The sequence below is a fragment of the Rhipicephalus sanguineus genome, chromosome 10 (assembly GCF_013339695.2).
Source record: "Rhipicephalus sanguineus isolate Rsan-2018 chromosome 10, BIME_Rsan_1.4, whole genome shotgun sequence".
NCBI classification, from domain to species: Eukaryota; Metazoa; Arthropoda; class Arachnida; order Ixodida; family Ixodidae; genus Rhipicephalus; species Rhipicephalus sanguineus.
In genome coordinates, this window is record NC_051185.1 from 131,979,752 (window position 1) to 132,004,721 (window position 24,970).

Genomic DNA, 24,970 nt, shown 5'->3' on the forward strand with positions numbered 1-24,970 from the left:
GTTACCCCGTTCTGGCCAGTATCCTTCATGTCAGCCACAGGAAGTACTGCTGGAGGTGACACGGCCTGCGTTATTCCGCTGTTGTCTTGGCCACCCATAGGTGTGGAGGTTTCGTCTTCATCGGTGCTTTCAGGCTGTGTAGCGCTATGTGTTGTTACCAGCACTGGTGTTCCATGTTGGCTGGGCTTTGTCGAATTTGCATTTGTGATTGGCTCGCGGTTGGTATTCATGTCGTGTGCCGCGTCTGTGGTATGTCCACACGATGTAGCTGCTGTTGGAGCTTTACGGTGAGCTCTTGAACCAGGGCTTCGAGCGCCTCCATTTTTAAACGGGGCGCATCGTCGCGGTGGCCCTCAAGACCGGTCAGTCTCACGTTGACGTCAGCTAACTTTTCGCACAGTTTGCACGTGAAGGGCCCTCCCTGCGTCGCCGATGTAACGTCTGGGAAAGGAGTTTCATCAACAAAGACCCACATCCCGCATTCGTCGCACTGGATCTCGGGCTGCTCTTCTGCTTTGCTCCGGCGCGTTGGCGTTCTGCGCACTGACCTCCATTAAAAAGGCTGGACGGCGCATCCCCGCTCTGCGAGGCGGGCGCTTGTGAAGCCACCGGAAGGTCCCCTGTTTGTCCCGGAAGCTGGCGTCTTCTGTCTGTCTCAGTCGCGCAATTCAAATATTCTCGGGTGGCAGCTGTTGTTATGATCGCTTTTCTTTTTTATTTTTTCAAACTCTGCGATTACGCCTCACTTGAGACGCCGACGAACGCTACACGAAATATGACAGACGCCGTGCCGACACCGTCCGAATATGGCGGAGTTCTGCAACGAACAAAATGCGTAAAAAGTAATGCAACTTTGAGATACTTACGCGGGAAATGTCTTCCCTGGCGACTTTTCCGGTCCATTCGTACAGTTTACTGCGCCACAGGCAGGTATTTCTTTAAAAAAAGAAAAGTTCTCTTCCGGGACAAAAACGGCGGCTTCCGGTGGCTTCACGTCCGCGTGCTCGATGCGCCATCCAGCTCCTCCTAATGGAGATCAGTGGTTCTGCGTGTCATGTTGTTTTTGCTTATGTATTCGCTGTATGTTGCCTATGTACGGGTGGCAGGAGCTCTGTCAAGCTGCGACGAAGCAGCTTTTTCTCTTGCCACCTTTTTTCCGTTTTATCGTGTAAACGAAGGACGAAAAATAAAACATGATTGATTGATTGATTGATGTCAGCTTGCGCCACCTCTGGTCAGTCGTGGGAAACAGATGTGTACGGCCTTCGCATCGGGTGTAGTACATGCCTCTCGCCGCTGCTTTGAGGGGGGCGCTGCGACCCTGACCCTCCTCCGCCGCTACGTGCAGCGCGCGCAACGCCGGCTCATGAGTTCGGGCGCGCTTCCTCACTCACCGCGCGTTGAAAAACAAGTTGCCTAATCGTTGAAGACGCACAAATGGTTTGACTTCTTATATGCGCAATGTGCATCGAGCTGAAGCTTATCGACAAACGTATAAATGCAAGAGCCGGGAGTACAGCTCTCCGCCATCAAACGTCTCGACATTCTGAGGTCTGGAAATAAATATTGTTACGCGTAGAGTTGCAGTATTTACAGTATATTTACAATACGTAAGAGGTGTAGCGTTGACGCACTATGACCAGTACGCCAGCATCCATCTAAGCCCGAGGCACTTCAACTTCGTCTTCGGATAGTAGCGTCTAGTAGCGTCTAGTCCAGTGGCACAAACACTTATGTGACATTAACTCCCGGCGGCAGAAGCACCGTCTCGGTGCGTCGGGTCGGCGTACGCGATGTAGGGTTTTAGTCGGGAAACATGCAGCTGGTGAGGGGGACGAAGGCTTGGGGGTGAGTGGCGAGATCTCGTAGGTGACTTCGGTTACTTGGCGAAGAACTCGGTAAGGTCCAGCGTAGCGCGGCAGCAGTTTTTCACTCAGGCCAACGCGACGCGAAGGCAGCCAGAGCAAGACCAGGGAGCCAGGGCTGAAACGCATGTCCCGGTGGTGGCTGTCGTACAGGCGCTTTTGGTCGGCCTGAGACGCCAGGAGTCGGTCACGGGCAACGCGACGTGCCGTCGCCGCTCGAGCGATGGCGTCGTGAGCGTAGAATGTGGTTGAGTTTGCCTCTGAAGGAAGTAGCGAGTCGAGAGGCAAGAGCGGGTCGCGGCCATACAGCAGATAGAACGGAGAATAGCCAGTAACGTCGTGACGCGACGAATTATAGGCAAACGTCACGAACGGTAAGGTGCAGTCCCAATCTCGATGATCCTCAGACACGTACATCGATAACATGTCCGTGAGTGTACGGTTCAAGCGCTCAGTAAGTCCGTTTGTCTGAGGATGGTAAGCGGTGCTGAACTTGTGGGACGTTGCACAAGAGCGGAGAAGGTCGTCGACAACTTTCGAAAGGAAACAGCGACCTCGATCAGTCAGCAGCTGACGAGGAGCACCATGGTGTAAGATGACTTGATGGAGGAGAAAGTCAGCGACATCGGTTGCACAGCTGGTAGGGAGGGCTCGCGTGATGGCATAACGTGGGGCATAATCAGTCGCTACGGCCACCCACTTGTTACCCGCGGACGACGTCGGGAAAGGGCCAAGGAGGTCCAGGCCGACACGAAAGAATGGTTCGCTGGGGACAGCTATAGGCTGAAGGTACCCAGCGGGTGGAAGAGGAGGCTTTTTGCGGCGTTGGCAGAGCTCGCAGGAAGCGACGTAGCGCCGAACAGAGCGGTATAGGCCAGGCCAGAAGAAACGTCTGCGCACGCGATCGTAAGTTCTGTAAACACCCAAATGTCCAGCGAGAAGCAGTTAGAAGCAGTTCAGCACCGTGTGGTGTCATATTGCGTCGATATAAGGTGCCGTCGTGCAGGACAAACATACGGAGGGTGCCGTCCCGTTGTTCTGAGGTGAGGCGTTGTATAAGAGATCGCAAATGTGGGTCACGACGCTGCTCGTCGGTGACGTGTACGAAGTCGCTGAGCGACAAAACACAGGCATCCGAATCAGTTTCGGTGGTGTCAGGTGGGTCGATGGGGTATCGGGAGAGGCAGTCGGCGTCCTTGTGTAGCCTTACAGATTTGTACGACACAGAAAATGTGTATTCTTGGAGGCGTAAAGCCCAGCGACCGAGGCGTCCCGTAGGGTCTTTGAGTGAGGACAGCCAACATAAGGCATGGTGGTCTGTTACCACGGTGAAATGTCGTCCGAACAAGTATGGTCGAAACTTGGCAATGGCCCAAACAAGGGCGAGACACTCACGTTCTGTGATCGAGTAATTGCGCTCTGAGGGCGATAGAAGGCGGCTAGCATAAGCGATGACACGATTCACCTCCCGCTGTCGTTGGGACAAAATAGCACCAATGCCATGGCCACTTGCATCCGTACGAACTTCAGTGTAAGCGGACGGATCAAAATGACCCAGAACGGGCGGATTTATAAGGCGACTCGTAAGCGTTGAAAATGCCTGAGCTTGCTCTGGTCCCCAACTGAATGGGCTGTCCTTTTTGAGAATATTGGTGAGAGGACGAGCGATTTCGGCGAAGTTCTCAATAAATCGTCTGAAGTAGGAACACAGCCCCAGGAAACTTCGAACATCAGCAGAGGTACGAGGAGGTGGAAATTTGCGGACTGCGCGCACTTTGTCAGGATCCGGCTGTATGCCAGTAGCGTCCACCAGGTGACCGAGGACTCGTAATTGACGACGGCCGAAATGACATTTCGCAGAATTGAGCTGCAGGCCTGCTCGTCGGAAGACGTCAAGGATGGCCGAGAGCCGGTGGAGATGGCTGTCAAACGTCGGTGAAAAAACAATAACGTCATCAAGGTAACATAGGCACGTGGACCATTTAAAACCACGTATAAGAGAGTCCATCATGCGTTCGAAGGTGGCTGGGCATTACATAGTCCAAAGGGCATCACTTTGAATTGGTAGAGACCATCTGGGGTGACGAAAGCCGTCTTCTCGCGATCTCTGTCATCGACTGCGATTTACCAGTAACCATAACGTAAATCGATGGAAGAGAAATAACTGGCACCATGTAAGCAGTCCAGGGCGTCATCAATACGCGGAAGCGGGTAAACGTCCTTTTTCGTGATCTTGTTCAGATGACGATAATCTATCCAGAACCTCCAAGTATTGTCCTTCTTTTTTACTAAGACGACAGGGGATGCCCACGGACTGGAGGAGGGCTCGATAATGTCCTTCGAGAGCATTTTCTCGACCTCTGTTTGTATGACATGACGTTCTGCCGCCGACACACGATAGGGACGCCTATGGGTGGGCGGAGCGTCACCAGTGTGGATCGGATGGGTTACGATGTCGGTTCGACCCAGCGGGCGATTGTCGAAATCAAATATGTCTTCGTAGGACATCAAAACGCGTGCCAACAAACAAGTTGAGGCATTCCCTTGTGAGGGTAAAAGACAAGCTGCCAAAAGAAAAAAAATTTCCTGGCGTTGTCTACAGCATCCCGTGCGCAGACTGTAGTGGAAGTTACATCGGCGAGACTGGTAATTTTCCACAAAGGCTGAAACAGCATTTGTATGACGTAAAAAAGAAGAAGGTCTCATCAAATGCGCTGGCGGAGCACGTGGAAACGTCCGGACACAAAATAGACTGGGATAACGCAAGAATAACTGAAAGAACTGGTCATCTCGGCTTCATCTCGAATCTATCACGATCCGGACAACGGCGCACACACTCAATCGAAATGACGGAAACTTTCCACACGCCTACACACGTTGCTTACGTCACATTTTATAACACACATAACCGGACCGCTCACACAGTCATTTTTCACTTGTGAACAAGGCTCCCGTACGGGGGCCGAAACGTCGTGCTTTTATTTGCTTTTAATCGTGGTCAGAGTTTTGTTTTAATTGTCCTCACTTCAGCTTGTATTATCCACGAGCACATGCATACCTACATTATGCGGCGAGCCGCCTGATAACATTAGTTTTTTCTAAAGGAGATGATCCTCCCTCTACCCCCGACTTTTTGAATAATCCCCCCCCCCCCTCTCCGTCGAGAACCCCCGTTCCGCGGTTTCACATCGAGCAACACAGGGTCAGGGTCGCAGCGCCCCTACCGCCGACGGGCGGCGAAACATACTGAGAAACTCTCCCATTGCTTTCGCGACGAGTGAGAAGGCCGTAAGGAAAGAAGCGCGCGTGCGGTCTAGCCCACTGATCTCCACTAGGAGGAGCTGGATGGCGCATCGAGCACGCGGGCGTGAAGCCACCGGAAGCCGCCGTTTTTGTCCCGGAAGAGAACTTTTCTCTTCTTTTTTCAAAGAAATACCTGCCTGTAGCGCAGTAAACTGTACGAATCGACTAGAAAAGTCGTCAGGGAAGTCATTTCACGCGTAAGTACCTCAAAGTTGCATTACTTTTCACGCATTTTGTACGTTGCAGCACTCCGCCGTATTCGGACGGTGTCGTCACGGCGTCTGTCATCTTTCGTGTAGCGTTCGTCGGCGTCTAAAGTGAGGCGTAGCCGCAGAGTTTGAAGAAATAAAAAAGAAAAACGATCATAACAAGAGTTGCCACCCGAAAATATTTGAATTGCGCGACTGAGACGGACAGAAGACGCCAGCTTCCGGGACAAACAGGGGACCTTCCGGTGGCTTCACAAGCGCCCGCCTCGCAGAGCGGGGGTGCGCCGTCCAGCTTTTTTAATGGAGGTCAGTGGTCTAGCCCGGCCGTGCCCCGACCACAGCGAGCGCGCGCGTGCGTTCTAGCCCGGCCGTGCCCCGACCGGTGTCGGCTGTGTTCCACGTGTGCACGGGCTCGCGCGTTTGTCTCTCGTCTCTGTACCGACGACGATGACCGCGAGTCGTGCAGCTTTCGTTTCAACAGCGTAGTCCGTGAACCGGTGTCCCGTAGCGACTTTGTCGTGACCGCCTTTGCTTGATTGACGGACGTCGAGGACGAAGCAGAGCGAAGATGCTGCAATGCGCTGCTTTGCCACAACAAGTAAGTAGCGATCTCTGTTACATCGAGTTTTGCTCCGCTAGCCTCTGTCGCGAGTAATATAGCCACAAGTGCCAGCGTACCGGTTACATATCAAAGTGTGATAGTATAGCTATGCTGCCGTTCTTACGTTGTGGGTTCGGAGCATGATAAACATTTCGAACTGCGGCACAAGAGGCTCATCCACGATCGCTGCGCGAGCAGAAAATAATTTGCTGCGGAAGAACCGATCGTGTGTTTTCATGCACTACAGTCGCTACAGTTCGACAAGGTTAACTTGCACCAACTAGTGCAATGTTCTGCTTTGCGTAAGTGATAACTGCTATATACTATTATTATCTCGTCAACTAATAGGAACAGTTTCTTCGCGCATAAAAATAGTTTGATTGAAGGCTCTCACTTGGTGGCAATTTCGCAAGTGTTCACCTTTGAATGTCGGATTTGCTTGTATTATGAAGTGTCATCACGCTTCGTGTCTCTAAGGGATTACAGCTGCTTGCCAGAGGAAGTAGACTCTTTCCGTTCGCTAGTTTGATACAAGTGCCACAGTTCACCAGACAACACTTAACGTGTTTAGTGCGCTCGCATTTGGTGATGGTTTGTAAAAAGCATTCTAAGAATCGTAAGCTGAATTGTAAGCGTACTGACGTAACATATAAAATGAAAGACGAGAAGCGTGCACTCTTTTTTTTTTTGTACAGCGTATCTCATGTGCCTGCTTAGCTGCCCTTCAGTAAAATTATGCGCCATGTAATGCTTATAAGGATTGTGAGATTGATGCATTTAAAGTATTTGCAATAAGAAACAAATGTTAATAAAAAAAGTATGACTATATACAGCAGGATATATGAATCTTTATTTAAGACATGAACACCAAGAATGAGGTTAGCTCAAGCAACAAACTTGGCAACAGACCAATGGGTGCACAGTCTGGTGGCCTTACGCTTCCTGGAAGACCCTTGTGTAACACTGCTTGTCGCTCACACCACTCAAACTTGCTTATTGAATGAACATGTCGTAGGCTAGACTGCTCTTCTGTCTTCTATATGCTACAATAACATGGCAAACATGCTTTCTGTGTCTCCCGAATATAGGATTACAGCAACATGCAAGGGTGCAGCTGCCACTCTGACACAGTAGAGGTACCGGGCATAATGCAACATCCCTTCATAATAGTCCAAAGGTACCAGCTCACACATGGTGTTATTGACACTTGGCTCAAAGCACAACCAAGGTCTATTAGGAATGTAATTAAGTTGTACCGTCAACATCCACACTTGATGTAGAAAAATATCTTCTGCCTACCTACCGTAAAATCCCGACCAAGCGCCCCTCACTTTTTCTGGATATTTGAAACATCCGCCAATGACCGAGCAAGTACCCCTCGGCCTCCCGTCCTTTACACTGCTTCATTCAGTTCTTTTATTTGCTTGACGAGGGCTAATAACGACAGTGAATGCATGCCTATTCAAAAACGCATTTCATTGGAAGCACGTGCGGCTCTTCCACCGCCATCTTGAACTTTGATCCGTGACTGAGCAAGGCCCCCCCCCCTCCAAATCTTGTCCGATCTTTCACAGGGGGGGGGGGGGGGGGGGGTCTTGCTCGGGATATTACGGCATTCAGTTGAAACTTCGATGTGATGAGGACGCTTGAATTATTTCATTAAATCGGGAAGTTCGTAAAATCGAGAAGGGGATTTTTCGGCTCTTTGAAATCTAAAATTGTAACATATAGCAACAACCAAAAGCTACCAGGCCATTGCTCTCACCACTAATCTATTGCTGCGCAAGTGAAAAATCCGCGAGGCTGGCCTGAGGGTGGCTCTGACATGAGGCTCCCTTGTCACCTATGTCCAGGCCATGCAAGCCAGAAAGACCATTACGTGAAGCAATGACGGGCGAACAATATACGTGGAGAACGAATGAAGTGATTGTGCGAGCAGGTCCAGCCAGAAAGTTGCAAGGAGACTATTAGTGCCACAACACCAGCCACCGCCGCCTGTAGCACCATCCGATATGTAAGAACGCTACTGACTGCCGAGTCCATTGCTCCATGCATGGGCACAGTGGAGCGCCCAGCCTTGTCAAACTAATTCTATAGGGCTAAAGCGTTAGAGTCCACCCTTGAAGAAAAACCCATCTATGCAAAATTAAGAGGAAATCACCGCTTTTTACGCAGTAATTTCCAAGAAAACTTCGTTAAATCGGGTTTTGTGGCCGAGCTAATTCATTAATTTCAGCTCTATGGGTATTTGCTGGTAAATCACAAAATACTTCGTTAGATCAGGAACTTCATAAAATTGTTTTGTTAGATCAAGTTTTAACTGTATTTCATTTCTTTAGGGAGCTACACATTACTTATATGTGTCTGCCTTTAGTCACAGAACTATTTTTAAGTTGTCCCTTGTGCGTGTGATAAATTTAACCCTTTAATGCCTGAATTATGAAAGCGCCGAAAAAAATTTGTTTTTCATTTTTCAGCTTTAAATAGCAACCTTAACTTAAATCAGCAGTTGTATTATCCAAAATGCAACTTTAATGCATACTTTTAGGTATGTCGCGAATTCGCGACAACCGGCATTTAAGCCAATAGTAGCTCAATATGTTCAATGCAACGCAAGTATGGCATCGCCGCATCAATGAAGTAGATCTCTTCAGGGCGACGTAACTTGGCGTCGTCATTGTTGTTAAATGCAGGTTTGACTTTATTGCATCCTACCAATCACGTGACATCCTGTCGGCCACCGTGTGTGCCCTAGACACCGCCGCCCAGTATAGCCGACTTCTTGGGAGCCGACAGAATGACATGAAGGTGACGGCACCGAGAAATAGATCTAGCTCACCACGAGACAGAGCCAATCCTTTGTTCGGATTTTTCAGCGTCGCAGACAGATTGCTCTGCTAAACGATGTGTTCCATGAAGGTGTCACAAAAAATTTCTTGAAATATTCAATAGGAGCTCAGACAGTGTCACATTGAGGATGAGCGGTTTTCCAGTGTGGCATTTCCCGCTGTTCTTGATAGTTTTTTTCTTGCTGGCATTGACACAGCTGTCGTCACTTTTATCGTCAGGTGGCAAGCGTGTGCGAAGCCTTTTTTCCCATTAAATGAGCGGAAGTCCATCATGAACTTGTCATACCGGCAGTCATCATTAACTGACTGAAATGCCGGATGTCGCGAATTCGCGACATACCATAGAAGCGAGGATCGCGCAGGAAATAACGTACTTCAAAACAGCGTGACATGTCGTGTGCAACCTCTTGTATGCATGCTCATCGAAAAAATGTTATAGGAGATGGAACTTACGTCCCTCGCGCAGAGAACAACGAAGAAGTGAGAGCTGTTGCACGTGCTTCACGCTCTCCGGCAACTGATACACAACACTGGGTTCCAGCTTGCAATACCTGACGTGCAATGGCACTAGATGTCTCGTGCTGAAAGCTACGTTCGCCGCAAATACGTGACAGCCGCCGGTGAAGGCATCAACGTGTTTCGTGTGTTACTTATTCGGCGTCTTTCGGTATGTCGAGAATTCGAGACAACCGGCAGTAAAGGGTTAAATGTCACGAGCCATTTCTTGGCAATGGTTTTTCGTTTCAGGAAAGTTACCTGAAATATTGTAGGGTGAGTGAATCATTGTAAACATGCAGGAACTTTCTTTTCTGTCCAATGCTTCGTCATTGAGGGACCATTGCAGCTATGTGCTGTCATGCTGCAGCTGCAATGCGTTAGCAGTGTTTAGACAGGCACATTGAACCCTCTTCCATGGGTCAGTGACCCAGGGATCAAATAAACTGTTATGAGTCACGGTATGGTACTGATGATGACCTTTAATTTTCTGTTTTATAAAAGTCAGCTGGAATGGCATACGGTGAGTGAATCATTGTGTAAATGCAGGAATATCGTCTTCTGTCCAATACTTCATGATTGAGATATCATTGCAGGCGCATTGCGATGGCAGTGTTTGGAAGCTGCTTTGAATCCTTGTCCAGTCTTCTTGTTCAGGTCTTCGTAAAAACGTTAAACTCTCTGGCATTTGGAAAATCCCTCAACCAATTGTGCCCTCAGTAAAAAAATTAAGGAAAAAGTGAACCAAAGCAGACAGGTATAATTGGTCGAGAAAATGTTGATTTCTACCACTGGCATAGTTAGAGGCACAGCCCTTTTAGAATGGACAATAATCGGAGACCTATCAGCACCAAGACGGTGTTTATTAGAGCTGCAAAAAAAACCATAAAGAAGAAGAAGAGGCATGTGCCAGGAGCTCCGAGAGCCATGCACAGAGGACAACAACAACAAATCTTCTTTTTCTCTGTTGCTATGAATCTCCAACATCTTCCCACCGACCAAGTGGTCAGCTTGAAGCCTGCAAGCGTTAAAGGTGTTGCACAGCCCTTCGTGCTTTCCTTCCATTGACTTTCTCAGGAGACACAGACAAACGTGATCGTCACGACCCATAAATGTCTCTTCAATTACGGCCAGAACCCATAAGAGCCTTGGAGATTTCTCGTTCATGATAAGTACGACGTCTCCTACTTTTGCTTCACTACAAGCAGTGCCATTGATGTGGTGAGCTGATTGTAGCTGTAAAATATATTCCGTGCGCCATCTCTTCCAGAAGGCATCAAGGCATGCTTTTCTTCGCCTCCAACGTCCTTGTAGTTCATCTTTGGTCGAACTAGGCTCCGTCTCCATGATCTCATCGTCAGGATGGAGACTGACCCTCGGCCAACCAGACAATGAGCCGGTGTAAGCCGTGGCTCCTCCAGCTGACTTGGTATTACTGTCAATGGACTAGAGTTTACTATGGATTAAACTTCCGTCAACACGGTCTCTAATTCAACATAGTTCAGCAAGGCTGTCTTCAAGGCCTTTTGTAGTGCTGTCTGTACTGTACATATCAGCCGATCCCGGAAACCGCCCCACAATGAGGCGCAATCCGCTATAAACTTCCATTTAATTCCATTCTGCCTGAAGACTGAAGTATGCATTCATCTCGGACTGACTCACACATACTTTTTAGATGCGAAGTATCTTAAGGCCGAGCTCAATCCGGTGGTGGTGGTGGTGGTGGTGGTGGTGTGCGGCGTGACCACCCTTACTGCGCATGCGCATACCCTCTCCACTCACCTCCTCTCCACTCACCCTCTCCCATTCCCCTCTCCACTTACCCTCTCCCCTTCTCCTTTCCATTTTCCCTCTCCACTTTCCCTCTCCCCCTCTCCACTTTCCGCCGTGTCTGCTCCCGCCACAATGTCGTCGACATAAAACTGGTGTTTTAGACCGCTGGTTATCTCTTCCTTTTGTCCCGTGGTATTCTCAGAGTGATGATGAAGAGTGGCACGAAGAAGAAACAGGCTTGATGCGGCTCTGAATGGCACACCATTCATCCTCCACACGTGCGCGGGTACTTTTTAGATGCGAAGCATCTTATGGCGGAGTTCAATCCGGTGGTGGTGTGCGGCGTGACCACCCTTACTGCGCATGCACAAGCCCTCTGCACACACACACACCTCCTCTCCACACACCTCTTCTCCACACCTCTTCTCCCCGTACCCCCTCTCCACTTCCCCTCTCCACTCCCCCTTTCCCTCTGCCATTTCCTGCTCTCCACTTCCCTCTCCCCCTATCCCCGCTTTCCTTTCTCTCTCTCCCTTCCCCTCTCCACTTTCCGTTCCCCCTCTTCACTTCCCCTTTCTCCTCCCCCTCTCCCAGGTAGCACACATGGTCTAGAAAACGTTTTTTTTAGGGATGAAACGGATAAAACGGATTCTAAACCAATTTCGACGTTTTAAAAACGTCATAGAAAATGCGTATTATATCCGTTTTTGATAACGTCTAGAAAACGCATTTTTTAAGACCATTTTGGTCTGGAACGTATATTTGAAGGCGTTTGTTCGATTCTAAAACAATTTCGACGTTTTCAAAACGTCACAGAAAATCCGTATTATATCCGTTTTTGATAACGGATAGAAAACGCATTTTTTAAGACCATTTTGGTCGGCAACGTATATTTGAAGACGTTTGTTCGATTCTAAACCAATTTCGACGTTTTAGAAACGTCACAGAAAATCCGTATTATATCCGTTTTTGATAACGTCTAGAAAACGTATTTTTTAAAACCATTTTGGTCTGGAACGTATATGTCAAGACGTTTGTTCGATCCTAAACCAATTTCGACGTTTTAAAAACGTCTTGTTTGTGACGTCTAGAAGACGCACTTTATAAGACGTTTTGTCGCCCAGCAGCGGACCGCGCGCCACTTGGCCCATGCATGCATGGGCATGCATGAACCACCGCGAATTGAAATTTGAACTCGAGCCTGCGCACGCCATCTCTCATTGCGATAAAGAAAGTAGCGCGCAAAAGGATAAAGGCGTATGGTGTCTCCATTGCATCAGCAATAATGAAGACTTCAAAGTTCGTTAACCAGTAAACTTTACGTCATTTGCTGTAATTTACTCGCAGCGATAACCGTCTAACTTCCGCACGAAGGCCTTAGCGCTGACTGTATCCATCCGCGCGGCCGTTGCTTCTGCAATGTCAGTTAAGTTCGCCGATTTCGCATGGGCGGTCGAGCTCACCGGTCATGCACTCTTTTGCTATATTTCGTGCTTGTGTCGTGGTTCGTGGAGGCTATAAACGCAGCTGTGAAGAAACTACTTCGCTGCGTGTTAAACTTGTGGACCGGAAGGAAGTATGTCTCTGTGGAGCGACTGTTACGCTGACTGACGGTTAGAGTCCCGTAAGATTCTCTGCGGAAAAATTCACTCATCAGCTTGCACGCGCGACGCTCTGGCAACTTCCTTTCTTCTATGCTCGAGGGACGGGCGTGGTTACTTTGATGTGCGATTAGTTTTCTGTGGATTTGCGGATACTGTAAACCACGGGCTTCTGTCATTTTTGAAGGTAAGTTCATTTTTACTGCATTTGCGCTCAGTATTTCAGAACTATGACAAATGAAAAAGCGTGTTCCATTGCATCACGGGCTGCATGTGCGACATGTTTCAGCAGTACGTTACTGCGGAATTTATTCAGCATACATGATAAAGCTCTCTAAACGTAAATGCACGTCGTGGTTTCCGTTCATGCTCGAACGAACATCGGCGAAAACCATATTTATATTTGTTAACCTAATTTCAGTAAAATGACTGTCTTTTCTTGGCCGCTTGATGAGTTTCAAGATACACATTAGCTTAAGCTATGTGTGCCGCGTAAGAAGCAGTTTTAGAATAGGGTACGCAAAGATAGCGTTCGGTGGGCGCATACGCTATTTCCGCCACTTAACGTGAGTACGCAAGAGGATGGCGTACGACGCATGCGGAGTAGCCACTTTTGCATTGGCGATGAACAAACGCAGAGCTTCGCGCCCCAATTTTAAAACTGCATTGTTGGAAGTTACGGCATGTGTCATCTGTTTTATTGTGTCACTGAAGTTTGTGGATGAGAGAATCTTAGCAGCGACAGCGTACTGGTTCATGGTTCCTTCCACAGTACTAGCTACATGTAACGAGAGGCTGGGCACGCTTTTCTGTTAGTTGCGAATTTCTGAGGGCATGAGAGTCAAAGACGCGTTTCACGGGGAGGAGTTCGGCATTTTTTCTCAGTGCTGCCTTGACTATCTCGATGCGCTTTCGGACTTGTGATTTGTTTCCCCTGCTCTGTTAACCTCCTCCTTTCTCGGTAAAGCCTGCAGCTCTTAGCAGAACCAAGAGGTTCTCTTGCGCGTCTCTTGTGCCTGGTTAAATATAGCAGGCTCGCTCTCTGTCGCCGCACGGTGTTATCGAGTTTTCATCTTTTCACACCGTCCTATAGGTATAATACCAAATACTGAAATGATCTTTTCTCCTATTTATTGCAGATGGTATTTGCCCTAGATGTTTAGAAACAAAGGCTACACCAACTAAATTATTACTTTCTTCTTTTTGATGGGCTGACTGACAGGTTTTAGTATGAAAAAAGATGGATGTCAAGAGATTGACATTTTTCTCTTTCCATTGGAAACTTGCAAAAACAAAAGGTCACAGTTTGTAAAGCAGTTAACCTTTCTGAGCGTCTGTGTTTGTCGGCATCTTCAAGAAACCGAACTTGGGCTATTGTGCTAAAATATCTTTGACGTGAAACGCTGCCCCATGCTGCTAATGGCACAACTTTCGTGTGTATGCTATTTGTAGTGTTCTTTGCAGACTTCCGGATGTGCCTAGTGATTTCCATCAAGTACCTGTCATGAAGCCATGTGTTCAGACTGACTTGCCACACATTGTGATATTTTGACACTGAGCAATGTGATGTACTAAGTGCAATACCCTGATCTGCCTCTGACAATCCTGAGTTTACAGCTGTGTGCTTTTTGAGTAAAAAATGGGGAAGAGTCCCAATTTCTTTAGCTGATGTGTCTTATCATTATGTTAATTTGTTCTTTTAGCCTGACATTTTCTAATACTGGGCATCATAAAAGAAAGATGTTTTTTTTATCAGGCTGCCATTTTCATATTCCTAATTTTTATTTATTCATTTTAGTAAGTGACTCATTCATTGTAATTTTCGTGGTCGTTTGGATTAGTTTTCTGTTCATACATTTTGTTTTCGCGCTACAATTGGTTTAGTTGCACTTTTTGTTATATGTCGCTGTAATTTACAGTGTTCATATTTTCTGCTAGCCATGGCACATTTAAGCTTAACTGTGCGCTCTCTAGGGATGTCAGACCATGATTTCTGGGATAAGTTTTGTACGCTGCATTTCGAAGCCTGAAACCGTTACTTCTTTAGTGGGCGCCGTTTGAAACACGGATGCTGCATGCACAAATATTTTTAGCTAACGTCTAAAATGGCGCCTTTTGTTCCCAACGTCTAGTCTTACTTCTGTAATGATGCCAGAGTTTTTTGCCAACATTTTTTCAGTGAGAAATGTTCCAACAGAAGCATGTTGTAAGAACGTTCCTAATGTTTCGTTTTGTGAGCAATACACTTCAGCAACAGTGAGCTAGCAATTTACGTTCTTCTTTCATTACGCATTCTTGGCTGGGTGGGCCAAATATTATTTTGCAGTTTTGTTTTGGTATTAGTGATTTCAACACATTGGAGTCGATTTCCTTTAACTGTGGTCTTAAGTAGCGCTCTGAACGATTGTTTTGAAACGAAGGGAGACACACACCAAGTGCTTGATTCATGCCTCCTTGCCTGCTTTGAATGCTGTGTTGGAGCAAGATGGCGAGTTGGGCCCGTTGGTTTACGTTCATGTTTGGAAAATTAGGTTGAAGCACACTGAAAAAAAAAAACGTGGACAGTAGAAGTGGACAGGAGTAAGCGCTGCCTTGTCCATTTCTACTGTCCACGTCTTTTTGTTGTGTTGCTGTGGCTCGGTGTAGGGTCTTCTAACTCATTCACCTATCGGATTGGTAGGGCAGATTCATCAATGTGCGATAACTGCAACCGTGTAGAGACTTTCGATCATCATTTGTGCCGCTGTATGCTATTTTAAACACATCGCCGGACTCTCCAGTGTGCCAGTGCCTTCAGGAGACTTGACGGTCGGCCTTTTCCCGAAGGAAAGGTCTTGGGAGTCTGTCTTCATAGCACATCAGCCCAGAAAAACATACGAGCCCTCCTGCAGCACTTCAAGGCAACAAAATTGAGTGACCACCTGTGATACGCTTCTCTGTGTGTGTGTTGTGAAATGTGTCTCTTTCTCTCTATTTTTACTCCCTCATTCTCCTCCCATGAGTAGGGTAGCAAACTGGACGCTAGTTAACCTCCCTGCCTATCCTCTGTTCCTTCTCTCTCTCTCTCCTTCCTATAAGAAAAACGTTCAGCGGAAGATGAGGCGTTGAGGAAACGTTTCATCATGAATGCTTGTCTTCGTCAGGGCCCTGACGGCAGGGGCGTAGCCAAGGGGGGGGGGGGGTTTCAACCCCCCCCCCGAAAATTTTCAATTTTGCTCGCGTTTATATACACGCACACATACAAACGCACGCACGAACATACATAAAGCATGGTTGAACCCCCCCCCCCCCCCCCGAAAAAAATTTCTGGCTACGCCCCTGCCTGACGGAAACTAGTCCCCTTGTCGAGTCGTTGGCTTCAGCGACATTCCCTTTTCGACAATTTCTCTTCACTTCATCCTTGCGTTTGATTAAGTAAAGCTAATGAGACGACGCTTACATATTGCAGAATGACTGTGCCAGATCCTAAATTTTGTCATGTTGCACTGTCAGTTGTTTGACAATAATTCTGCGAATGATGAATCCTGCAACAAAAAGTGTTCTTGAAGGTTGGATACTATATAGCTGCACTTTAATCACCGCGATATTTTGCGTTCTTTTGCCGCTTCTGAATAATGTTATATAGTCGCATGCTATATCTCATTTCGTGGTTTTTACGTTTCTATGCTGTACATGAGTCGTTGCCGTTTTACATAATAAATGATGACATGACCACTTTTGTCTGTGAATCGACTGTGTTCTCACTCTGTAATAGTAATTACCGAATAAAGTAACTGTAATTACTATAACAGAGAGAGCTTCCTAAAAACGTGCACTATTATAATTGCATGCGCAAAAACAAAACAGCTAAAAGAAAAGAGATCCTGCATGACGTCTTAAAAACGTTTAGAAAACGTCTTTTCGAAGACGATGCAATGGGATATTTTTGTTGTAAAAATGGGATTTTTTGCGGCGTTTTTAAAACGTTTTCTAGATCGTCTTAGAAACGTTTAGAAAACGTCTTTTCAAAGACAATGCAATGGGATATTTTTATCTGTTTTAAAAATGGGATTTTTTGCGACGTTTTTAAAACGTTTTTAAAACGTTTTCTAGATCGTCTTAAAAACGTTTTCTAGATGTTCTTAAAAACGGATTCTAGCCGGACATTAGACGAGATATAAAACGTTTTCTAGACCTTTAGCTTCTTTTCCGTGACGTTTTCTAAACGTTTTTATCGTCTCGGATAAACGTTTATAAAACGTCAATTATCCGTTTTGTGCTACCTGGGCTGTAACGCGGACTCGACATACCGAAACGCTGCTTCGCATCGCCTCATGGTCCCCTTTAGCGGGAGATGGTGTGATTTTTCTGCAAAACCATTTTCTTAAAGGTACACTAAAGAGCAACACGAAGTTGATACGGGACGAAAGATGGGCATTCGAGAATGCGTGCATGTTTTTGTTCGGTGCAAAATGATGACTTATTAGTGGAGAAATCCGTAATCAAAGACCGAATATCTCTTCCTCAATTTCACTCGCCTGAAATCCGGCGCTGGAGCTGTGTCGTCATTGCGTTCTTTGCTCTCAGCGAATCAGAGGGCGCCATGATACGTCACCGCATGCGTCAGCGGCCGCCACCGCTGGTTCATGGCTGCTTCGGTGTTTTCCGCGATCATGGCTGCGATGTATAGCGGTGCAGATTGAACCCGCTGAACCTTGCAACGAAGACCTCGCAAGGGAAATGGGTTTACATTTCAGCCACTTCAGCCAAGTGGAGCGCGATATACTTCTTCGAGCTCGCGCGGCTGTTGTTTCAGCGCACGCCGTCGGAGAGCGAAGCCTCGTTTTCGTCGACGGAAGGCGAGGCGGCCAGTCAGCCAAGCGACGTCGTCGGTGAAGAGCTTCATTCGCGACTCACCCGTACTGACTGGTAAGTGCTAAAGCGTTTAACTGCCCACGTATTTTTTTCGTTCAGGGAAAAGAAATGGTGCTTCTGCATGTAGGATGGTGCGTCAACGCGACGAAGCGAGGGTTTACCTCGGGCCAGAATTCCGTCCGCGTGCGCTGCGCAATCTCTCCGGCGGCTTATTTATGCAGTATCAGGGCGATGTCACTGAGCCCAGTTCTCAGCGGTGTCTACGCCGTTGTGTCTAGGAGTGCGCCATTCGCGCTGAATGTTTCGTCACATGGTGCACTTTCGATCGCATTCGAGCCGCGATAGGGACCGCAAACGGGAGCCGGTCGCGATTAAAAAACTTGACTCCGATTGGACTCGATAACTGTCATAAGCGCGCCTTGCGACACCTGTATTGTACGTCAAACGACACCAACTCACCCGGACCCGGATAGAACTTATTTATTATGTTGGAACGCACTGCGAGGCCGAGCTGGGCGAGCAGGTAGCGCTAGCGAAGTAAGCCACTCGCGTCCCAAACAACAACTGTACTTTTATTTCCTTTGAAGTGCACGAAGAAAAGTCACGTTGTTCCTCGCGCTTGCGCTGTTGGCCTTCGCGCACACACAGAAGCACACATTCGCGCACACTCGGAAGCGCCGTTTCACGGCGCTACAATACTCCCCCCCCCCCCTAGTAATTGGGTCAACACTACGTTGTGGTTCATAAGTTCAATCGCACCGGAGGTCTTGTGCGTCGCCCACTCCGCGTGAACCTTTCGACGAATGGTTGGGCTGGCTCAATCTGGTCTGCTGGTTGCCTTTCTGGCTGTGGAACTCGAGGTGGTGCACGCACTTCATTGCTGTCCACGTGCGCTGGTTTTACGCGGTCAAGCGGGACTACGTCATGACGGCCACCTCTGTCGATCGTGATGTGCTTTTCTCCTCGTTTCACCACCTTGAAGGGCCCGTCATAAGGGGGCTGGAGTGGACGCTGTACAGCGTCGTGCTTCACGAATACGTGAGAACAGGACGAGAGATCACTGGGGACGTGGACGGGCCGTGGTGCTGGCAGACGCGGAGGGACAGGGCGCAGCTTGCTCATAATGTCCTGCAGTCGCAGGGCGTACTCGCTGTTGGCCTGGGCGTTTGCGTTTTTTCTGTCGGCGACAAACTCCCCCAGAAGGCGAAGTGTTGTGCCGTATACGAGTTCAGCCGAGCAGCAGCCAATGTCCGCTTTCAGAGCCGACCTAATTTTCAACAAAACCAGAGGTAGAGCCTCGACCCAACTGTGACTTGTAGTTGCCGTCAGGCTAGCCTTCAGTTGGCGATGGAACCTTTCCACCATACCGTTGCTGATGAGATGGTAGGCCGTTGTTCTGATGCGCCGGATTCCTAGGACCCGCGTGATGTTCCCGAATAGGGCAGACTCGAACTGCGTTCCGCGATCCGTTGTCACAGTCGATGGGACTCCGAATCTCGCTACCCAGTGGCAGATGAAGGCGTGTGCAACCGTATCGGCAGTGATATCTGGGATGGGGACGGCCTCCGGCCATCGCGTGAAGCGGTCGACGCAAGTTAGCAAGTAGTTTTGCCCTTGACAATAAGGCAATGGTCCTACAATGTCCAAATGTACATGGGAAAATCGAGTGTCCGGCTCGGGGAAAGATCCTAAGGGGGTCACAGTATGGCGCTGCACTTCGGAGCGCTGGCAGGATAGGCACTCCCGAGTCCAACGTCGGACATCCCGGTTTATTCCGGGCCACACGAACCTAGCTGTGCAGAGTCGCTGAGTGGCTCGGATTCCTGGATGCGAGAGGCCGTGCAGCGATTCATAAATGTTGCGGCGAAGATCCGGGGGCACGAACGGTCGGGCCCTACCGGTAGACATGTCACAACATACAGCTCCTGTCGGCCCATCTACCCATTGCAGTTTCAAGGCGCTGGTTGTGGACTTCAGTAGGTGCTGCAACTCCGGATCGCTGCGTTAGGCCGTCATTAGTGTGGTGCAGTCAACGCCGCTTGGTAGGGTGACGGCGTTCACTGGGCTGCGCGAAAGAGCATCTGCCGCTGCGTTGTCTTTCCCGCTGACATGGCGTATATCCGTCGTGAATTCTGCGATGTAAGACATTTGGCGGAGCTCTCGTGCCACGTGTGCACCCGTATCTGAGTTGATCGCGCGCAATGCGTAAGTCAGCGGCTTGTGATCCGTGAGCACAAAAAATTCTCGACCTTCTACATAGTCCACGATGGTTAGCGCAAAGGCGACACAGACGAAAGAAGAAGAAACAACGACACAAGCGCTGTTTCTTCTTCTTTCGTCTGTGTCGCGTTTGCGCTAGCCATCATGAGCACTTTCCAACTCGCCCAATTCGCTACCCTCCTTCTACATAGTGTCGGAAATGTCGTATAGCCGCGTATATGGCCAGGAGCTCTCTACCAAAGGTGCTGTATCGGCGTTCGGCTGGGCTCAATTTTCTGGAGAAGAAGGAAATTGGTTGCCACCTTCCGCTTGACTTCTGCTGTAGTACGGCTCCGATAACTGCGTCTGAGGCGCCCACCATTATGCATTGCGGTACCCCGGGTTGCAGGTATGCGAGCAGGGCGGCATTCGCGAGAGACTCCTTAAAATGCCGAAACGCATGTACCGCTTGTTCGTTCCACTGAATGTCGCTTGCCTTAGTTCCCGGAGCTGCTAGTAGGCTGTGCAGCGGGCGAAGGATGTGGGCGCACTTCGGAACGAACCTACGGTAGAAGTTTACGAGTCCTAGGAACTCTCGGAGCTGGCGGATGGTTTTTGGCTGTGGAAACTTCCGCACTGCTTCGACCTTGTCCGGATGTAGTTGCACTCCCGCGCTTGAAATGCTGTGGCCCAAAAATGGTAGCGCTGGTACCCCGAACACGCACTTGGCCGTACTGATAACAATGCCATGTTCGGCCAGTCGCTGTAGCACGCAGCGTAGGTGACTCGTGCTCTTCGGGCGTGCGGCTAGCAATCAGCAGGTCATCCAGGTAAACCTTGCAAAAGTCGAGGTCCTGGACAACGCCATCCATGAACCGTTGAAACGTTTGGCCAGCATTCCGTAAGCCAAAAGGCGTCCGTAAATTCAAACATTCCGAATGGCGTTGTTATTGCGGTCTTGGGAACATCCTCTGGTGCAACAGGTATCTGATGGTATGCTCTCACCAGATCTATTTTAGAGATGTTCGCGCCCTGCAGGCCGGAGGTCAGGTCGTGGACGTGCGGCACCGTCACACGGTTTAGTGCCCTGCAATCCCCGCAAGGACGCCAATCACCACCTGTTGATTTGGGGACCATGTGAAGAGGTGACGCATACGGGCTGGATGAAGGGCGTACTATGCCGAGTTCCATCATATGCGAAAACACCTGCCGGGCTAGCCGTAGCTTCTCGGGCGAAAGACGCCGTGGCCGCGCGTAGACCGGTGGTCCTGTGGTTTCTATGTGATGCTGAACATCGTGTTTTACTTCGGCGAATGCCTGTTGCTGTTGCGTCAGCTCTGGGAACTCTTGTACTATGGCGGTGAAGCGCGATTCTCCTGGTGGACGGAGTAGGGTCGGGCTGAGCGGAGGACGCAAACACGGCTTGCCTTGAACCACTGCACGACATAGAGGATCCTGAAGCTGTTTGTTTCGAACGTCAACCATTAGACCGAAGTGTTGCAGAAAGTCAGCGCCCAATATGGCGAACATGACATCAGCGGCTATGAACACCCATTTGAACGTTCTGTTGAACCCGAAATTCAGCGTGAGTGAACGGTGTCCGTATGTTCGTATCATTGTGTTATTGACGGCTTGGAGTGGCGATGTAGTTGGATTCTTCCTTTCGGTTTGTGACGCTGGTATCACGCTCACCTCGGCGCCTGTGTCGACTAAGAAACGAGCCCCGGTAACAAAACATACCGAGGGACGACTTAAAGGCAGCGTAGAAGCACTGGTCGCCCTCAGTGCTTGCCGCGGTCGTTTCCCGAGCGCGCGCAGGGTGGAACACAGTTACGCGCAGCATTCCCAAACCGTCGATGATACCAGCATATATTTTGTCGCTGAGATTGTGATAGCACGTGTTTGGCTCGCTTGCATTGTGTGCTGTACTGCTTGTACGCAAAGCTGATAGCGTGTCGGTGAGTCGAGAAATATCGCCACGCATTTGCTGCAGTTCATCCTGAGCCTGTTGTTCTCGCACGGCAGCCAGTGATGTGGGCGTGGTGACCGCCATGAGCCGATCAGCGAGCTCGGCGACCGCAGCTAGGTCTTTCTGCTCGGACGCCTCGACAACCAAGCGAACACTTGACGGCAGCTTTTGCAAAAACAGTTCTCTAAACAATGGTTCGTCTACGGTGTTCCTTGTTTCGCCGCGCAATAGTTGCATGTGTCGCAACAGCTGACTAGGAGTACGGTCGCCGAGGTTCGTGTCGTGAAGTAGTTGCTGTAGTCGCTGCGATTCGGGGGGCGTGACACGGCGGATGAGAGTTTCTTTTAGTGTTACGTATGCTTTTTCAGCAGGTGGGTCGAGTAAGAGATCCCGTATTTCACTGGCTGTGGGTGGCGGGAGGCTGCTTACGACGTAGTGGTATTTGGTCAAGTCTGATGTGATGCGTCGCGCTGCGAACTGGGCCTCTACTTGAATAAACCAGAGTGCGGGGTCCGCGGTCCAAAAGGGTGGCCGCTTACCGTCAACTGAGGAGACTGTCGGCGTAGCGTCCGTTGTGGACGTCGAAGTCATAGTCGCGGAATCTGTCGTCGACGTCGAAGGCATGGCGACGTTGATGCTCAACCCCGGTGGCTGCACCACTATTCCGGGTCACCAATGTTGGAACGCACTGCGAGGCCGAGCTGGGCGAGCAGGTAGCGCTAGCAAAGTAAGCCACTCGCGTCCCAAGCAACAACTGTACTTTTATTTCCTTTGAAGTGCACGAAGAAAAGTCACGTGGTTCCTCGCGCTTGCGCTGTTGGCCTTCGCGCACACGCAGAAGCACACATTCGCGCACACATTGGCGCACACTCGGAAGCGCCGTTTCACGGCGCTACAATTACTACTGACACCGCAAGGAAGCTATTTAAGCAAAGCTGCGATTCGGCCTAGTTGGAACAAATTCATTTTTCACTTACTCGCGCAAACACACAGGGACAAGAAGAGACTTTAGATTGCTTTGCTCGCAAAAGAGTTGTCGCTGATATCAGTACGTTAAGGCGTGTGCTCATATGATGCAGTGTGTGCGTTTCATGTTTTTGGTGTTTTTAACCTGTTCGAGCAGAACAGTGGGCTGTTAAATGTGTGCGTATTCCGAACAATAAATCAGTTGTTTGATCGCGCCTGTCCTCGTAAGTCTCTTCTTGTCCCTGTGTGTTTGCGCGAGTAAGTGAAGAATGAAGCTATTTAAATTTTTATCGAGGAATTGGATCTTAATCAGGCTCCACCTCGACCGAATGATCCCTGTTACCTTGTCATGCGCAGCTCCCGACCAACGATATCTTACGCAAAAAGGCGCCTCCAGCAGCTATGTATTGCGTGCACTATCTTATGACTGCAGCCCAACGGGAAATTTTTGAGCGCTTGTTTGGTGCTGTTTCAGGTGCGACTGCGAACATTGCGTAGTACTCGACAACTTCAGCGAGGAGGAGTGCCTCTGCTGTCGAGAGATGGGAGACCCTGTCACTGCTGCGCAGCCTGAAGAATGCGTCACAGAGAACCCGGAGTTCCACCTCGTGTCTAAACATCGCTGTGCTCCGTACTTCGAACAGTTTGTTGACCATGATCAACTGCACCCAGTTTCTAGATTTTAAACTGCATTTCACCGACACCCTCATTTGCTGGTCGTACAACTCAAGGTCTACCGAATTACAATTGGTCTGTCGAATTACAAGAGCGCAAACAACAAACTTATGAAGCAAGGCATCATTAGCTTCCTCTCAGCCTTGCAGAAATCCTGTGCACACAGAGCTGTAGCCAGTTTCAACAGCTAGCTTGAGTGCCTGCTGTCCACCGGTTACCCAGATCACCTAATCCGCAGCACTTCTGAAAGCCTACTTCCGAAAATAAAATCCACAGAAAGGAAACAGCAGCCCTTCATTCAACGACCAGCTTAAGTTATGCAATATTTGCATTGCCTATCACATATTGAAAAGGTAGCACAATGGTAGGAAATTCGCGTCGTGTTTTTAGTGTCATGCAAACATAAAAAAGTGTGCCCTCTCCTGACTAAAGGAAAAAAAACGAGCAAGGCTCGTGCACAAAGGACCACAAGAATGAGTACACAAAATGCATATCAAATATTATTTATTAAGTTCCTTTGTCCTGTGGTCGGTCGTATATTGATCAAACCGGCCGCTGCTTCAATGAATGCGCGCAGGAACACAAGCAATTCATGCGCACTGGCTCGGACAGTAATCTTGCCTTACAATGCAAGAACTGCGACAGCATGAGCTGTTTTCCTCAGCTGGAAAAAAGTAAATTCATTTCTAAGGCAAAAACGAGAACAGAAACATGTCATCAAGGCTTTCTTCATCGCAAAAAAAGACAAAAAACGAAATAAATTTCTTAGATGGTCACATCTAAGATGGACCCTTCTGGAATTGCAACGCGCCCGTGGTCTTGCCACATTTTCGCAGCCTCTTAGATTATCAGTGCAATTGCTCTCTGTCAACTCCTATAAATGTTCTACCTTCAAGAAATAGACACACTTGAATGTCTGCACTTCATGTGTGTGCGTGTTATGTTTCCAACGTGTCGTCTTCGTGCAGTTTAAACGTTCTTCTAAATTTATGAACCAACTATACCTACAACATGCCTTACTTCAGAATAAGGATTGCTCAATGACTGCTTGGAGACCCATGAAAGGCATCATTCATAGGCTGGAGGCAACACTCTATCTAGAAAACTGCAATGCTGTGGCCAAGTCAATGTTCCCCTTTGGCTTGTCGCCAAAAAGATGTTCACATCACCAGGTGTACGTGTGTGTGTTAGGGCACTCGACTCTTGCTGTGATGCGAGTCTCAGAGTTCCGAAGCTTCACAGTGCAGGCAGTGGAGAAGCATGTGTGGAAGAGGTTCAAGAGCATCATCAGACATGTATGAAAGACGGTGTGATAACTCGAAGGCCGAGCGTCTTCCGTATCCACACCGTCTGAAAAAGAATGTGCAAAATGTGAATTCTCACTAATGCATTAAATTACATAATAAGGCTATGCAGTCATTTATTTCTTTTAGTGTGATTGCCATGCTCCTGTAGACAATATTGCTTACCACCCAAGCATGCACTAATGCCATACAACCAGCGGCTTCTGTTTACTTTTTTTGAGTGCCACCTGAGTCTTGCAATATGAATGTAAGGGCTGTGTTCAGACTTATCTATGTATGATGTCAATAGACTGTAAGCAAACTTATG

The 24,970-nt window shown here is 48.6% G+C and overlaps 2 protein-coding genes across 2 annotated transcripts; one reads left to right on the forward strand and one right to left on the reverse strand.

Moving 5' to 3' along the window:
* Positions 1 to 226: 226 nt before the first annotated feature.
* Positions 227 to 2,291, reverse strand: LOC119406741 (uncharacterized). The gene is made up of 2 exons (XM_037673473.1): positions 1,817 to 2,291; positions 227 to 441 (listed from the first exon to the last, which is right to left on the reverse strand). Exons 1-2 carry the CDS (start codon positions 2,289 to 2,291, stop codon positions 227 to 229), a joined length of 690 nt encoding a protein of 229 aa, XP_037529401.1.
* A 643-nt stretch (positions 2,292 to 2,934) lies between these two features.
* Positions 2,935 to 23,536, forward strand: LOC119406742 (uncharacterized). The gene is made up of 3 exons (XM_037673474.2): positions 2,935 to 3,023; positions 17,374 to 17,604; positions 23,160 to 23,536. Exons 1-3 carry the CDS (start codon positions 2,935 to 2,937, stop codon positions 23,368 to 23,370), a joined length of 531 nt encoding a protein of 176 aa, XP_037529402.1. The 3' UTR covers positions 23,371 to 23,536.
* Positions 23,537 to 24,970: the final 1,434 nt, after the last annotated feature.